At 36.8% G+C, this 16029-nt stretch overlaps 3 protein-coding genes across 10 annotated transcripts in view; 2 read left to right on the plus strand and 1 right to left on the minus strand.

Annotated features, from left to right (window-relative positions):
- Window positions 1-82: 82 nt before the first annotated feature.
- Window positions 83-15936, minus strand: LOC124416201 (ubiquitin-like protein 5). Of its 4 annotated transcripts, none has more exons than XM_046897138.1 (4): window positions 15925-15936; window positions 503-706; window positions 152-247; window positions 83-121 (listed from the first exon to the last, which is right to left on the minus strand). In XM_046897138.1, exons 2-3 carry the CDS (start codon window positions 678-680, stop codon window positions 204-206), a joined length of 222 nt encoding a protein of 73 aa, XP_046753094.1. In that variant the 5' UTR covers window positions 681-706; window positions 15925-15936; the 3' UTR covers window positions 83-121; window positions 152-203. The 4 variants fall into 4 exon arrangements, with proteins under 4 accessions (XP_046753094.1, XP_046753098.1, XP_046753082.1 ...); XM_046897142.1 differs by lacking the exon at window positions 15925-15936 and adding an exon at window positions 1412-1534; XM_046897126.1 differs by lacking the exon at window positions 15925-15936 and adding an exon at window positions 1264-1448 and having other exon boundaries at window positions 503-702.
- On the plus strand, window positions 2295-6162 carry LOC124416169 (surfeit locus protein 4 homolog). The gene is made up of 3 exons (XM_046897097.1): window positions 2295-2445; window positions 4690-5364; window positions 5498-6162. Exons 1-3 carry the CDS (start codon window positions 2395-2397, stop codon window positions 5582-5584), a joined length of 813 nt encoding a protein of 270 aa, XP_046753053.1. The 5' UTR covers window positions 2295-2394; the 3' UTR covers window positions 5585-6162.
- LOC124416004 (formin-binding protein 1-like) overlaps window positions 7998-16029 on the plus strand; it is a 37694-nt gene continuing 29662 nt past the window's right edge. For all 5 annotated transcript variants that reach the window (XM_046896806.1, XM_046896824.1, XM_046896816.1 and 2 more), the window contains exon 1: window positions 7998-8260. In XM_046896806.1, coding sequence (XP_046752762.1) covers window positions 8237-8260 — 24 coding nt within the window. In that variant the 5' untranslated portion in view covers window positions 7998-8236. The remainder of the gene's footprint in view (window positions 8261-16029) is intronic.

Genomic DNA, 16029 nt, shown 5'->3' on the forward strand with positions numbered 1-16029 from the left:
GATTAATATTATAGCTACATAGTTAAATGCTGAATTTATTTATTTGTTAAATATAAAGTATAATTGCTATACACATTAAAAATAGTACCTAATCCTGTTGCTGTTTATAGATAAATTTATTATCATTATTGTTATTATTATTATTATTATTATTATTATTATTGTACAATCTCGTTATATCTTAATATCAGATGTGCATATCTTCACTGGTAATACAACTCCAAATTCATACCATCGTGTATTTCATCTGTAGATATAAATATGTTTGTAAAAATTGAGGAATTTATCTGGCAAATTGTTGGAATATAAAACTAATTACTCTAAATATCGCTCGGTAAAATTAAGAGTTATTTATTTTTAATACAGTTATTTGTTTGATTTGATCATCAAATTTGTTTAGTCGGCATACTAAGAATAAAAATTGAAAAATGAAATAAAAAAATTAAGTCAAATGCAAAATTCCTAATATTTTTAACAACTATATCGAAACATAAAAGGATACAGTCTTGCAACTTGATGTGGTCTTTGAATATGGTGTACCATTTTTTTAAGACTATTTTCTCCCAATGGGTTCCCGTTTGCGCAGCTATAAGCTTTTTCAGATCTCCTATCGTGTCATCGGGATTACATTTCACTCTGACTTTTTTTCCAAGACGATCGTTGCACGTGATTTCAAGCATTTTCTTGCCTCACTGGGTGCTTAGATCTGTAAAACAACGTATCTGGTTAAACCTAGCAAGAAAAATTTATCGTATTTCACAGCTGTGAATCTAAATACAATTTTCTGGTAGCATATTTGTAATTGGTAACGAATGATCAAGTGTAGAAAAGTGTGTACGAATATTTTTTTCAATGCTGATTATTTGTCCATACGTTCGGATTACTTTCATCGTCAAATTTCAACACTTTTCAGGTTTCGATGGAGATTCAACAGGAAGAAAAAAATCTCTTACCAAGTCTGTAAAAATATTAGAATTACGTGAGAGTAATAAGAACAAGATCCGTGAAAATTGGAGCTTACAATAGAATTTTTCAAAATTGTTGAAATATTTCCTACAAGATTTGCATTAATATTTTTATACCGGGCTATTGGTTAGGTTATAGGTTAGGTTAGGTTACAATTAAGAATCTAGTCATTCATACGCCGCATGCATATTCCTGTATATCGCGAAATGAACGTGAAGATGCATTAGTGACATAGCAAAAGAAACCCTACGAGCCGTATAAATCATCAACAATATCGGAAATTGTTTATGTACGTAACTATACAGTAAAATTGTACGCAAACGTAAATAACAAACTTGCGCATAGGGTTATCTCTTTTATTTTATTTTATTTTTTCTCGTAAATCGATATCTGCCGGCAGCCTTCTAATAAAATCACGCAAGGTTCCTAGTTTGCAATATCTTACCAATGTTTTATCACGATATTTCTTTCCGAGCTCAATAACCGAATTCTTCTTACAATTGAACACGCGTTAACCGCAAGCAGGACTTTCAATCATCACCCTCATTTCCCCATAGACAACTTATTTCTCTACTGCACCTGGCTTTCCCGGCGGGCTACAACGAAAATCAAATCACTTTTGAAAACAACACGTATGACAAGTGACGATAGCGATCCGGTAATTTTTTGTATAAAAATATATAGAATCGGTGTTATTAATTATAGGTGATAGGTAATATAAAACTGTACAAATCCGCAACGATCTACGATCAATTCGTTGTCAATTACGCAGTTACAGCAAATCGTGCAATGCAATGATATAATAATTTTGAACTATTTGTGTTATTACAGAACTATCCGTCATCGTGACGGGACGTTTTTTATTCAACCGTTTTTTATTCTTTTCGTGTTATTATCGTGTCTATGAAATGGGATAACGGCTGAATGGAGTCGGTACGAGATTATCGACAAGTTAACCGGCTAAATTGCATGATGCAAGTTTCGTGATTACGCCTAAACAAACTCATGAAGTAAACCTTCCTTCTGGCATTCAATAATTAACAACTACCGTGACATGGTGTTTACTCAGAAACGGATGAAAATTCGAAAAAACTTATTCGCTCTATCGGTAAAATAGTGAAAGACAAACAAAATTAGCAGATTATCTTAAATGTACGTAGCAGGTGCCATTCTTCGCATCCAAATCGTTGAACGGTGAAAGGAAATATTGCCAAAAGTAATTCGAAAACTCAAAACTCCGCAAAACGATGACGAGGTGAAACTCTCGTTCAAATACCGACGCCGTTACCGACGTAGCTTTCAGAAAGGCGGGCGGTGCGTGTGGTTTTAACCGGAAGTCAGTAAGTCGTCGGTTGATACGTTTCTCCACATCATTCGCGAGTCGCGAGTCGTGCTGTGTGTGTGTGGTTTTATGAAATATACAACACGATGGTCATCCAGCAAGAGGTGGTTTCGAGAGCCGAAGAGGTTGCTGATCAGGTGAAATGTATTTATTATACAAATCTTGATACGAATGGACCGCGATGAAAATCCGTGCCGTATTGTTCGAATCTCATTTAACCAAAGCCGAATCAGAAAGTAAGGGTTCTTCTGACAACGTCATCTGTTCTCAGTCGTCTGTTGCTCGCTATAATTTGGCCCACATATTTTTACCGATATTTTTTGAACCACCTACTATTGCCAATCACCTTTCGTTTCGCGTCACAGATTATATTTTACCCTTGTCATCGGTTATTTGCGATTTCTGAAAAAGTTGGCTCAAGTTCACACAATCGTTCAACCTAATTCCCTGCACTGGTCGTGACTGAACTTTGTCCTTTCGATGGAAATATAACGTAAAATATTATTTTCGAAACGATGTTTATCCTTGCACAGCCTCAAAAAATCTCCTCCAGATCTAATTATCCAGTACATAACATTTTCTTAAGTCATTCTCATCTTGCTGAAACAATCACAGGCTATATTCCAGCACGTACTTCATCGTCAATTCAGCTGTGAGATTCAACAGAATTTTATTACACTTGAAAATCATTGATCCAATGATTTTCAGTCGTACCCAAAAATCCGATATTTAAGTTCAATTGTAGGAATGTGCCACATTCCAGTTTCAAGTCTCCCGAATGAATGATTTTGTAACCAAGGTGAAAGTTTGCCAAATGTTGTGCCACTTAAAGCTGGAAGAATTTGAAAATAGTCGGTCAGTCAAGTTTCACCAAGTTTCTCATTTCTGGGAACTTTTGTTGTTTGCGTTTAAATCCATGCATTATTTACAAAATTCTATCACAATGAAATTTGGCACTTGCGTTTGGCGCTTTACCATCTCTGCACAGAGTCTGACGTACCGCAACAATGTGGTAGGGTGACAAAATATAGATGGTTAAACGGCACTACTGGCAGCGATTATTTATAATACAAAGACCTTGCTGTAAAATGGGCTTGATTTAGGCTCCGTTAATTTAATTTCCTATTGCTGTTCTTTTCTCAGCCCAATTTCCAAGGTATCATAGGCATGCCTAATCAATGAAACAGCACTGGGAGTATTTGATTCAGGATTCTTAAATGATAATAATAGATTGTAAAGATTAAGATTGAAGCTGTGGTCACTTTGCCTTTGAATGGAACAGAATCGAGACATTCTTCTTGCAGGTGTTTGCATACTAAACGAAAACCGGTTTTTAAGAAAGTTGATGTACGAAAATGTGTTTGATACTACGAAGTTGATAATTTTTTACAACCAATATCTCAATGAAATTGAAATGAAAAATTGTGATGTCCGAACTTTGAGGTTGGCTGAAATTCAGTAAACTGTAATAAAGCAAAACATATATAGTCATATTTGACCAACTGAACTAACTTTAAGCCATTCTATATTTCAGTATTTCCATGTCACTAACTTCGCTCATTTTACTTTCTCAGTGGTAAACAGGAATTAGCTTACTGAAATAATTTAGCACATATGTGCTATTGATAATATGTATAAATCAAACTGAATCTATTTAATTCTATAAAACGCTAAATTCTTAAATAATTTAATTGGTAGTTACGGTATGATTTTGCTGTGAATAAGTCCAAGTTTCTCAGAACAAAATTAGCTTGGCATTCAACTCGAAGCTGCTATTTGGCAGTCGAGTATCAACCTTCAGTGCGTATCATCGAACATGATTTGTTATACAAAGCAAATTGAAATTGTCTACGAACTTATGTTACGTAGATAGAAAGGGTATTTTGGTAAATTAAGAATTGAAAAACAATCTATGAAAAGCTTTAGATCAGAATTGCTTTATTGCGTTTCATAATCAAGTACAATGCATTAATTGCTGAGATAAAATAATACCTCATTTAAGTTAGTATCATTAATGTCATGATATATTGAAAATATATTAATAATTTGCAACTTTATAGCATAAAATGATGAGTACATTTTGTTGTATCATGATTTACCGAATTTCAGCCTGGCATAATGATTTTTATTTTAATGCTACAAACTGCAACCTCAGCGAAACACAAAGATTTTTAAAAGAACAACTTAAGAACAGCCAGTGTAATATGAGAATGTTATTTTGTAATGGTTATCGTACACGTGTTTCATCAGTGGAGAATCTGTAAACACCAGTTTTATCCGCTTACATGTATAGTATCTGTTTGCAAGGGCACACGTTTGTCATTAAATCATGACAACGACAACGAAAACAACATGAATAACAATGCAATTGTTTTTTTTAGGTGATACGTAACGGAAAACACATACTTCCAACGCTCGCACGGCTTTGTCTGATTGCGACATTTTTGGAAGATGGATTGCGAATGTGGTTCCAATGGAGCGAGCAGAGGGAATATATGGACTTGTCTTGGGGCTGTGGAACATTTCTGGCCACATTATTTGTCCTGATCAACTTGATCGGCCAGCTCGGCGGCTGCGTTATGGTCATCACTAGATGGCGCGTCAGCATAGCTTGTGGAGTTTTATTCTTCATCGTTGTCCTCCAGACGTTTGCTTACAGTATTCTCTGGGACCTGCAGTTTCTCTTCAGAAACTTGGCCCTGATCGGCGCGCTGCTGTTGGTCCTAGCAGAGTCCAGAGTCGAGGGAAGATCCCTATTTGCTGGCGTTCCTAGTTTGGGCGACAATAAACCTAAGAACTTGCTGCAGTTGGCTGGACGAGTACTGCTAGCCTTTATGTTCATCACGCTGATTCGGTTTGAAGTTTCGTTTCTGCAAATACTTCAGGACATCCTCGGCAGTATTCTCATGGTCCTGGTTACCATTGGATACAAAACAAAACTGAGCGCGCTTCTGCTTGTCCTACTCTTGTCCGCTCTCAACTTTTACCACAACGCGTGGTGGACTATTCCTGACTTTAAGCCACTCAGAGACTTTCTCAAATACGACTTCTTTCAGGTGATTTATCCAGTCTTATACATTTTATTTTTTTTACGACTTTGATTCAAGTCACTGTTGTTATGAAATTTCTCGATACTTAAATTTTTTCTGCACAGGTGATGATGATAATAATCTATTGTTTTTATTCCAGACCTTGTCCGTGATCGGGGGACTTTTAATGATCGTTTCATTGGGGCCTGGCGGTGTCTCCATGGACGAGCACAAAAAGAAATGGTAGATGACCTACTAATTATCATCATTTGGATCATCAAATCATCTCAAGAATTAAGAAAAAAAATTAAAAAATTCCATTCCCGCAAGTTGCCCTCGGCTAGAGTTATTTTATCTATGCAAGTGGGGGTTTGGATTATTTATAGCACAGTGTTGTGTGCAAGTAAATGAATTCCAAGCCAAATAAGACAATGTTTAAATAACACGAAATACTTCTGATGTACATCAAAATAGCGTCAAGACAATTTGGAGTGACCGAAATGCCTTGAAAATAGCATTTTTACTATTGGCAGATACATGAAAGTATAATAGAATTACCTAATTTATACTATTGCTATGGTATTGTATATACGGCAGTACATTTATTATGAAGCAAAGAAAAATATATATATTTTTTTGGTGTTTTTAATTTCTAGAATTTTAGTTTAATACGTTAATTGATTACATGACAAATTATAGGTATATAATAGATCGAAGACTATTAAATATTTTTCAGTTGAAGCATCAGAAAATATTGACCGAAATAACAATTTGAAACCTTGTAAAAACGAATCCCCCTAGAAATAAACATCATAGGTGACTGTAGATTTCTTTATATATGTATATATATTTTTTTCTCGTTTCTTTTTCTTTCGACTCATCATTTCCGATAAGGAACAACGGAATAACCGTTTTAAATTGGCGAAACTGATACTAGCTTTATGAGTTTGAGTTGTTAGAATCAGATTAAAGTTTGAAGCATAAGAATTCCAAGCCAAATGATCTGCATTTCGTAATCGTTTAAGAATCGTGTTGTTAGAGTCGTCGGAAACCTAAATTATCGAGGTCATTAGTTTAGATTTCCATAATTTACAAGGATACTATATTCGAAAACTAGTTTCTGTATGACACGAATTTAAAAAAAAAATTCTATTATGACTTAGTAAGTCAAGATTTACTTCTGTGACTTAATTGAGACTTTGTCTCACATTTTTTCACACGTCTTACAACAGTGTTTGAATGTCACTATTTGAAGAGCAACAGAAACCATTGTTGTTGTCCCATTGTCGGTTAGGAATTATTCAACACGGATTCATTGTGCACAGATATTATTCGACACAGATTTATTTTACATGGTTGTTATTTGAAGCGGTGTTTTATTAGGGTGTCCTAATATATTTATATCCAATGTTCCGCACAGCATATATTTCGGTTTTTGCGATGAGTATTATTGAATCGCCCATATACTACAGTAATGTTAGGCAAAAACTGAACCAAATGACTTGCGGAAGATTGGAAATCAAAATATTTAGGTGCAATCTCGTCTACTAGGACGTCCTAGTAGAAGAACACTGTGTCAAATAACACTCATGTAGAATAAGTCTGTGTCTAATAAAATCCCTGTTGAATAAATTTGTGTCGAGTAATACCTGAGGCAAGTGACGTTGTATCGAACGAGGTTGTGTGTAATATGTTTGTGTTTCATCATGGATTGTGAGTCGAATTGAAACGAAGTAAACCGAACCTCTCCCCCTTCTTAGTTCTTTGCCATTTTTCTCGTATTGAATTTATTCTCTCTAAGATGAGAATGAAAATAGACCGCAACTCAAGAGTTACAAGTTTTAATTTATATAGTGAACTTGTTTATAATCGCGTTTCTGATAAAAGATGATGTGATTCGAAAATTGATAATCAACGACAATTTTCATGACAAGGTAATCAAAAAAATCATTGTCGAGACAAGATATTGGTATCTCGAAAAGATAATCTTCGTTGCGATACTTAATATTATTAGTTAAAATAAAATGAAAATGTTTCACTGTCTCTCGCAAGTACGGGCATACGGGGACAATTTCAGTATACATGCACTTTATTATCAATTTGCAGCATTGACAGTAGTGTTGCGTCTCATCTTTTATGCGTCTCCAACACCCAGGGTCCAGACCCAGGGGAGCTTTGAGCTGCTTTCAGGACTGCAGATAACGTTTTCACCTGATGTAAGTTCGAAAGAATTGGAATTCTTTCTCATGGATCGTTCCGTTGTAGCGCAGTTGTCGTTGGTTAACGTGGCCCAGACGAGTCGAACGAGTGGAAAGTAGCCAACGAAAGAGCTGAAAGACCCACATGATTCGTCAATATTCAAAAATCAGCCAATCCGCAGCTTCTTTCAAAGCTTTCGCTTCGAAAAGGTGGATAAAATAAAAAAATTAAAATGCACTTCTGGACCCTGATTCTGACTTATATTCGTGAAAGCGGTGATAAGCGTCATCTGACTAATCCGAAGGTAGCTTTAAACGCAAAAATCTTCTTTTCTCGAGTGAAAATTAAGGCAGAATCAGGCCCCTGGCTTTGCGGTGTGTAACTAGACTAGGAGGAATTCGGTGTGGAGGGGGATTCGAACGGCCGTTTGGCCGTCGAATGGTTTCAAATCTGAAAGTGGAGTGCGTCGGGTGAGGCCTAGATGGCGCGGTCGTGGAATTCCGGGCGGTTTTGGAGACAGACGGTGAGTCGAGCCAGTGGTTACAGGCGGACATGTTGAAGGTGTTTCCGTAAATGTGGGTGAATAATCAGTGAATTTTATGCCTCTCGACGGAGTCTCGTAGCGGGCTCGAGCGAAATCCCAGTGTCTCTCTATGTGAAGTGTCGTGACAATAGACCTCCAGGCTTTTAAGCCGCAAAGATGAGCTGGGGCACCGAGTTATGGGTGAGTTTTTATCGGGACCCCGTATAAGAGAGCCCGATTCTACAATTCTGTGTCGCGATTTTGCTATATTGCAGTCTTCAAAACCAGTTCGTGTGCCTCGCTGGCCGGCCCCTACCTTTTCAGCCAACTAGCCCCGGGCGGTATTCTTTATTTCCCCGATGCTTGTTCGACGAATTCTCACTCTCTTCATTCTTCTCGTTTCCTTCATTTTATCTCAAGAAATTTGAACGACACACCGAACGTCAATTATTCCCTCCGAGCAGCTGCAGCTGACGCCTCGCGTTGTTCGTCTCTGTTCGTGCCGCTGTCATTGAATGACAATCTCACCCGTTAATTCGCTCATTCCAGGGAACTTGCGTCAATCCCCACCACGTCATTCGACTCTGCATTTCCACATTTACCTACGCCTACTACACTTCGGTGATGCACGTTTTCCGAACTTATTCACACACTCACCGCGGAATTATTTCCTTGCGCATCTTACTAGATAAAAGAATAAGTACACAGCGTTGAAACGGGACGCTAAAATTCTTCCGTATCGTATGCAGCTATCGTTTATGTCTTCGGAGAGAGGCTGTTGGCGATCTCAATATTTCCATTCATGCTCACCAGTGAGTCATCACACCTAGTTTATACCGAAGAAGATTGCGGTCGCAATTGCTCGATGTTCTGAAATTGATTGCGATTTCACGGTTTCATTCTCTTCTTGTCGTTATTACTTTTTCCCTTATACTCACTATTGTACACACATACATGCGTTATCTTGCAGTATTTGAAACTCTTCGAATTGGATCATCGCTGTTATAATATCACGGGGGAATGTCGCGATTTTATTGATAATTAACTTTCGTCCATGTGTGTGTCTTCAGTCGTTCAATTGACACAACGACTCTTTAGGTCTTTACTCACAAACCTTCCTTTCATATTTTCTAAAGACACGACACACGCAAGTCTACAGCACGTCCTTGCAGTTGCATTATCACGCCTGTGAATCTATGTAGGTTTCGCGAGTGTGTATATGTATATGTATATACAATTCTTGACCTTATCGACCGATGATACGGTATATGTGTATGTACATACATACATATATATTTATGCATGTAAAACTTTCTTCCTTCGACTCTTCTCTGCTCTTCCTTTCGGAACGTGACATCCTTTTCGGGTTACGTTACATATCATTGAAGCACCTTGATTATCCCCCCCCTCTCTTCCTTTTTCTCTCTCAATTTCGCTCATTTTGTCGGAAACTTTCTCCACGTGCGCCCGCCGCGCCGCCACTTGACAATAAATTCCTTGCCCGCGACATGAATGCAGCAGCGAATATTCAATCACCATTTACGGCATTTCTGCGTGCGACTGACATCGCTTAAGATTTCTCGTCTATTTAAATCGTCGAATATACAACCGTCTTTCTGCCATTCCTACGAGCAGTCGCCATACCACGTCACCTCCTTAATCCTTGGAACTCGTGAGAACAGAGGCCGGAAACTCCTTACCGGGCATGTATTTCTCTCATTTCAACTATACGTACGAACCCGAGTTCCGAGAAGCTCGTAAACCGTTTTATCAATACCTCAGTTGTCCTGTGGTTATCTTCTGCTGTTGTAAAACGATTGTCGTTGGTCGAAATTGTGGCTGTCTCTGAAGCACAATGCGCTTTGAAGTTGCTTGGAGCAGTTTTAAAACGAGGCTGAAGTTAGTAACGTTACCGCGATGATTAACGTGTCGGAAAAATCGTTATTTCAGAATTGCAGGAATTTCTGGAATTCAGTAAATCATACTAGGCCAAAAGTTATTCATACTTTGAAAAACTTAGCTAGTTCAAAGTCACTATAAACTTGCAAAATAGTGATTTCTCCCCTCAATGTTTCGTTCCGTTAACATTACTAATTTCAGCCTTCTAAAAGTATAATGCCTTGGGTCAGACTTACAATTAGAATTGATATAGCTGCCTCGCGATTAGGTTACATTTTGTCAAATTTATCTCGAGACATTTGTCAGAGTCCATAACGATTCGACCCAACTTATTTTATTTGTTGTGGAATTTCTGGGCTGCTTTCATTTTTTCCACATCCATGTACCTGTGCGTACGTATACGTATATAATCCGACACAAGGCGACCGATGAGCGCAGCGTTGTTATTATTTCTGTACTTCCTTCTTTCTCTTCCTTTTATCATTCTTGGCTGCAGGCCGTCTCACAAACGAACGATACGGCAATTTTACGCTCGGTCAATATTATCTACGTTTAAGATTTACACGCCGCACAATTATCTTATCAGTTTAAGCCTGCTTATCAAAACTAACCTATACGACCGTTTGGTCGTTATTCATGCGTCTTCCTTTTCTTCTTTTTCGATTTATGTATCTGGCTGAAGTTAGTAACGCTATCGTAACGATTCATGCCGAGGAAAAACTGTTATTTCACAATTTCGAAATTGTATGAAATTCGGTAAACCATAATAAAACAAAACACACTCATATTTCAATCTTAGGTCTTTGAAAATCATTGTAAAATTAGGAAAATAGTTATTTTTCCCCAATGTTTCCTTACGATAACGTTACTATTTTGAGCTCATATATATTTATGTTTGTTGTTATGTTTTCTAATTCGTCTATCAACCGCCGACCGATGGACAAATGAACAATGAAACAATATTCAAAGAATTCCTCCGTGATTATCTTTTTGTTATCACCGTTTTTCTTTGTTTTCTTCGCTTGGTCTTTATTTCCTTCTTTGATTCCTTATCAATGCTCCGCCGCATCTCGTCTCGCCGAAGTTAGCCTCGGATCATCTACAATGGTGTAAATATTTATCTGCCAACAATTGACTTAAATTTTTTTTTTTTCAAACAATACTGTACTGAGTAGAAGACTACAGGTGCAAAACTTTATTAAATCAGTCCAGTCTTTCACATAAAAAATTATAACTTTTTAACCAATCTAATAGAATTTTAAGAATGTTTTTCGGTTTACTTGCTGGAATGATTGATCTAGCTCGGAAAAAATGTATTGAATATTACATTTCCACCGGGTACTTGGTATGTGGAAAATGCAAACTGCAAACGTGACGACGACGACTTGAAAGTGACTCGGGTCGCTCTCATTTAAACAACCTCTTCAAAGTGAAAGAATAATAGAAGAAAAAAACTCACGCAACCTCCTCTCACGTCTGCCAAGTGGCGAGTAGAAAAAAAAGGGCGGAGAGAGGACGGAGGATATATTTAACAATCTATGTTATGCACACACCTTTCCGCTCCATACGTGTGTGTTTGTGTGTATACATGGTATAAGGCTGATTACTAACGCAACGCAATTAGCGTCGAATTTAGTTCCTCGTGATGTAATTTACCACGCCGTTGTTATGTAATAACGAACATCTGTCCGATGAATTCATAATTTGCAAAATATTTACATATATGTATTAGGGTGGTCCTTAAATAGTTGTTGTTGTTGTTGTTGTTCTGTAATGAAAACTGAAATGATCTATTATAATTCGAGGAAATTTTTGGTATCAAATTGAAGAAAAAAAATTTCTCATAAAAGTTGGTCGAAAAAAAGCTTATTTTCGGAATTACAAAATGATGAATTTCATATTTTGACGCCAAATATTTATCATTTGAGAAAATTTATACTTAGCATTTAAAATAATGTACAGATCTTTTGCTGCAATGAAAACTTCATTTTCGCCGAGAGCTCAAATATCTTTTCATATTTTAGTAGATTGTTCTGAATTTTTTCTTTGTTTTGTCAGATTTTATGGAATTGGTGCTACGGTAATAACAAATTAAATCTTATCTCAGTAAGGAGTGGTTGGAAAAATTGAAAAATCAAAACTAAGCTTTTGCTTGGACCAGAACTTTCCTGTAGAAATTTCTCGATCAAATATGAACTTTCAACTTTTAACTATGGTGTCGAAATTATCGTTTATTATCTATCCCAGACATGTCGTAGGGACTTTATTTGTACAATATCTCTAACAACAAAAACTCTGTATAGACGGAAAATAGTGCAAGACGAAACAAATTTACTCGTCAAACAACATGTATTATTTAATTTCATACTCATCTTCCAACATCTTTTGTGGTTTCGCTATCTTTAATATATCGTGTGGGAAAGTCTGAAATTCTAAAATTTATTATCATATCTGAGTTTAAAAATCTTAGTTTTTTCTTTTTCACTGCAAAAAAGAAAAATCAAAAGAAACGGAATCAACGCAATAATGGATGCACAGTAAAATGCATAAATGCTTTAAACCTTTCCTTTTAAAATAGGATCAGCTGATTATCTTTGCACTACAATTCGATGCAATATTGTTTAGCCTTGCCCAAAAATTTTGGATGCTCGAGAACAAAATATTTTTTTCACATCAAGGTTCGAACCATTGCGTACAACGAATATATACCTACTTACTAAATGTATTCTAATCGAGGAAGGGAACGCGATTCGAAATTTAAGCGGCCCTACCTCGGCGACGACCACACCTTACGCTTATCGTTCCGATACTTCGTCGTAGGACTTCAAAAACGCGCACGATGCGGCTTGAAGTTTGTCTATATACTCGCTTTCGCCGTTACAGAGTACGTGATGCCATGTCAGAAATAAATATTATACCCTTTTGAAAACATTCGGTTCGCTTGCTGTTTCAAGTGTTCGATGTCTCCAGTTTGAACCTGCGAATGTCAAAACCAGAGACTTATTAATCATGTCACCGAAACGAAGAAATGGACTTACAGCTGTCTCGTTTGATGGGAAATTCTGAGTAGCTAAAATTTTTTAAACCCCCTTTGTCCGATTGCACAGACGCCGAGGTACGCGTATGCGAGTTAGACTCTTTAATATGCTTCGTCGAAACTCGTTCATCCTCGTTTTAAAGCTAGCCTGAACAGCTGACACCGATGATTACGGCGCGGGTAAAACGCGTGTAAATAAATTCCTCCGTCTGGTTGTCGAGCGTTGGCCCAGGTCGTGATCGGCATCAGAGTCATTGTCTCGCACGGTGTGTGTACCGTAAGTATGCGAGTACGTGGCTGCTCACGTATAATACGTACATACATACATACCGAGAGGTTCTCTCGAAAGGACCTGCCTGATAATTGCAACTCGTTTGGTTTATGTGCGTAAATAGCGTGGTGTTAATATTGGGATTGTCACTTAGCAATGCGTCATCTGGTGGAAAGAATCAAACCAATACGACCAGGCTGACAGCTGACCATTGGCCGTGTTTTTTCGCATTTGAACCGTGGAACAGGTATATTATTGAATATGTTTCATTAATTTATGTGACACGAGTAATTTGAAAACCCAAGAATTACCATTTGCATCCATTAAAATTAAAAAGTTGGGTTATATGGTGATAAAATGGCGCCGACAATCAGGCTTTGACGTCATAAGAATATTTTCCCATACATGGTGTGCCTTGGAGTGTAGTATCTTTATCTAAAGAAGTTTCTCTCGCACTGGACTGGGTAAGTAAGTAAGATGTCTACCAACGGCGCCAAAATACCCTAGATCTTTGGTGATTAATTGTTGTGACGTTGTATCTGCGTGGGGATAAATGAGCGGGACTTTAAATAACTCACACCATAACTATACAGGATGGCGTTATAGAGCAGGAGAGCGTTCGCCAGAAAAATAAATCCCTAACAATATAGGGATTTTTTTAGACAGTTGGTACACATCTCACTTAAAGGTTTTAACATCGAAGAAAGAGGCGTTCCGTAGGAGTTCTAGGCACACATGTATACTCACACCACGCTCTGGGATCAGTTAGGGAAATTTGTCGGGATTTTTAAAGCGGCCAATCAGCTTCTCAGCAGAGCTATTGGGATTTTCGCCACTAGATAGAGTTGAACCGTTCACGTAAACGTAACGAGCTAGTAACTTTTTATATCACGGAAATCATAGAGAATCCTTATTTGACCACGAGTCAATTATATATATATAAAATGGACAACCGTATTCATCACTGATTTGTATATCTTTTTGTATACACCAAAAAGTGTCGACATAAATCTATAATCTTATAAAGAACAATAACTATTGATCGAACTGACGATTTAGACGATGTTGGAAATATTGAAAATGGTATATTTCGTTCTCCGTGCATCGATCACTTTCATACAGGGCTTGGTTAAAGGTTCTAAAAATCTATAAATCTATAAACCTTGTCGAATTTCATCGCGAGAGGAGACATATTGCTAATATTTTCACCGGGGAGGTTAGAACGCTTCTCATCGCGGTAAAAGACAGCGCAGGCGGGACGCACGAGCGTTCATGTTTGTAATGACCTTGGCGCGATCGGCGACCGCAGATCTTGATATTCCACACGAGTCGTGGGTGTTTAATATACATATATTATTTTTTAGTCATTTTTCAAGATATATAGAGGGGACGGGGACTGGGTGGCCGAAACGGGGTTCTTAAGGAAATACTTAGATTTCGACGATTCAAATACGCTAAATCTTTTTTTTTTTTGAGTGTAACCAAAGAAAATAAAAATGATTTTCAGATGTCAGGGAAGTTTTTTTTTTTTTCATTTTCCTAAATTCAAAATAATGCTCGACAATGTTGATAAAAGTAATTTTTGACCATTTAAAAAACATTTTGAAAAACAAGATTTTTTTGTAAAATTTTAACGATAACCCATTTTGCTCCCCTCTACACCACCGTTTTGTCTGCCCCTCTTCTAAAGTGTTGTTTTATACTTTTAAAAAAATTTTGTTGCAATTCGAATCGTCGTTATTTTCGATTGTATAGGGAGAAGATGTTTGGGGAATTCCATTCTAGTACTCAAGAATTAGGTACAAATTCTAGTGTACAAGAATGAAGTACAAAAAAAGTTCACCAAGGAGACTCAGAGTTCGAAAAAAAAATCTGAAAAAATTCGAGATATGTTTTTTTTCTTTATATCTAAAGCCGATCTATGACCATCTAACATTGAAATTAAAAAAAAAAAAAAAAAAAAATCAATTGTACTTTGTTCGGCCCCTCTGATTTATCACGTGCGTGAGCGATCTCTTCAAATTAAGCTACAGGATTCTCCTTTCACGTGAATTTGTTTTACCACAGAAATCAACTTTTTCGATCTACACCGAAGACATTTTTTTTCTGGGGCACCCTAATGTATATATTATGCTAATACGGGATAGTAATTTAGTCTACACAAGCAAGATAAAATAAAATATTCACTTTCACATTGAATTTGTAAAAAATGAACCTGTTTTATAGGCGAGTTTTGTGATGAACTTTATTGAATCGAAGTTTCGTGAGCCAAGATTCTTTCAAAGAGGTGGGTTCGTCGGTGAGGGTAAAAAATGAATGAAAGAATCTTGAGTCACGAAACTTCGATTCATCCTGATAAACTTTATTAAAATAATTGCTGGTAGTCTGCTTAATCTATTTAAGTATTAGTCATCTCTGATTAATCTTCAAAATATTCAGATCTTCTGGTCATGGAAACAATGTTTTTGAATAATGATAACGATATTTTTCACTTTTAAGCTGAAAGAAATGAGGTCAAGGAGGAAATCCAATTGTGCATCGTCACTGGAGATCCAAAAATCCTGTTGACCTGCGTGAAACTTATCAGTACCTAATCCAATTATTGATGAAGCTTAAGCTCGCAGCCGTATGTGTTAAATTTTTTAGAAATATAAAAACACAGTGCAATTTTATCCTCATAATTCCATAAAAGTATTTGGGGTTCATGATAATTCGAAAAATTTTGATTTTTGGTCTTGACTACCTTATTTGAATGAGCATTAG

This window comes from Diprion similis, chromosome 1, assembly GCF_021155765.1.
Source record: "Diprion similis isolate iyDipSimi1 chromosome 1, iyDipSimi1.1, whole genome shotgun sequence".
Classification (NCBI taxonomy): Eukaryota; Metazoa; Arthropoda; class Insecta; order Hymenoptera; family Diprionidae; genus Diprion; species Diprion similis.

Excerpts from the sequence above, each read along its gene's own strand:
- LOC124416201 (XM_046897138.1), bottom strand. The coding sequence starts at position 680 with ATGCTTGAAATCACGTGCAACGATCGTCTTGGAAAAAAAGTCAGAGTG. Across the intron at positions 248-502 it reads CCACATCAAGTTGCAAGACT|ATGAAATACACGATGGTATG; the intron begins GTATCCTTTTAT and ends TTATATCTACAG.
- LOC124416169 (XM_046897097.1), top strand. The coding sequence starts at position 2,395 with ATGGTCATCCAGCAAGAGGTGGTTTCGAGAGCCGAAGAGGTTGCTGAT. Across the intron at positions 2,446-4,689 it reads CCGAAGAGGTTGCTGATCAG|GTGATACGTAACGGAAAACA; the intron begins GTGAAATGTATT and ends TGTTTTTTTTAG. Across the intron at positions 5,365-5,497 it reads TCAAATACGACTTCTTTCAG|ACCTTGTCCGTGATCGGGGG; the intron begins GTGATTTATCCA and ends TTTTTATTCCAG.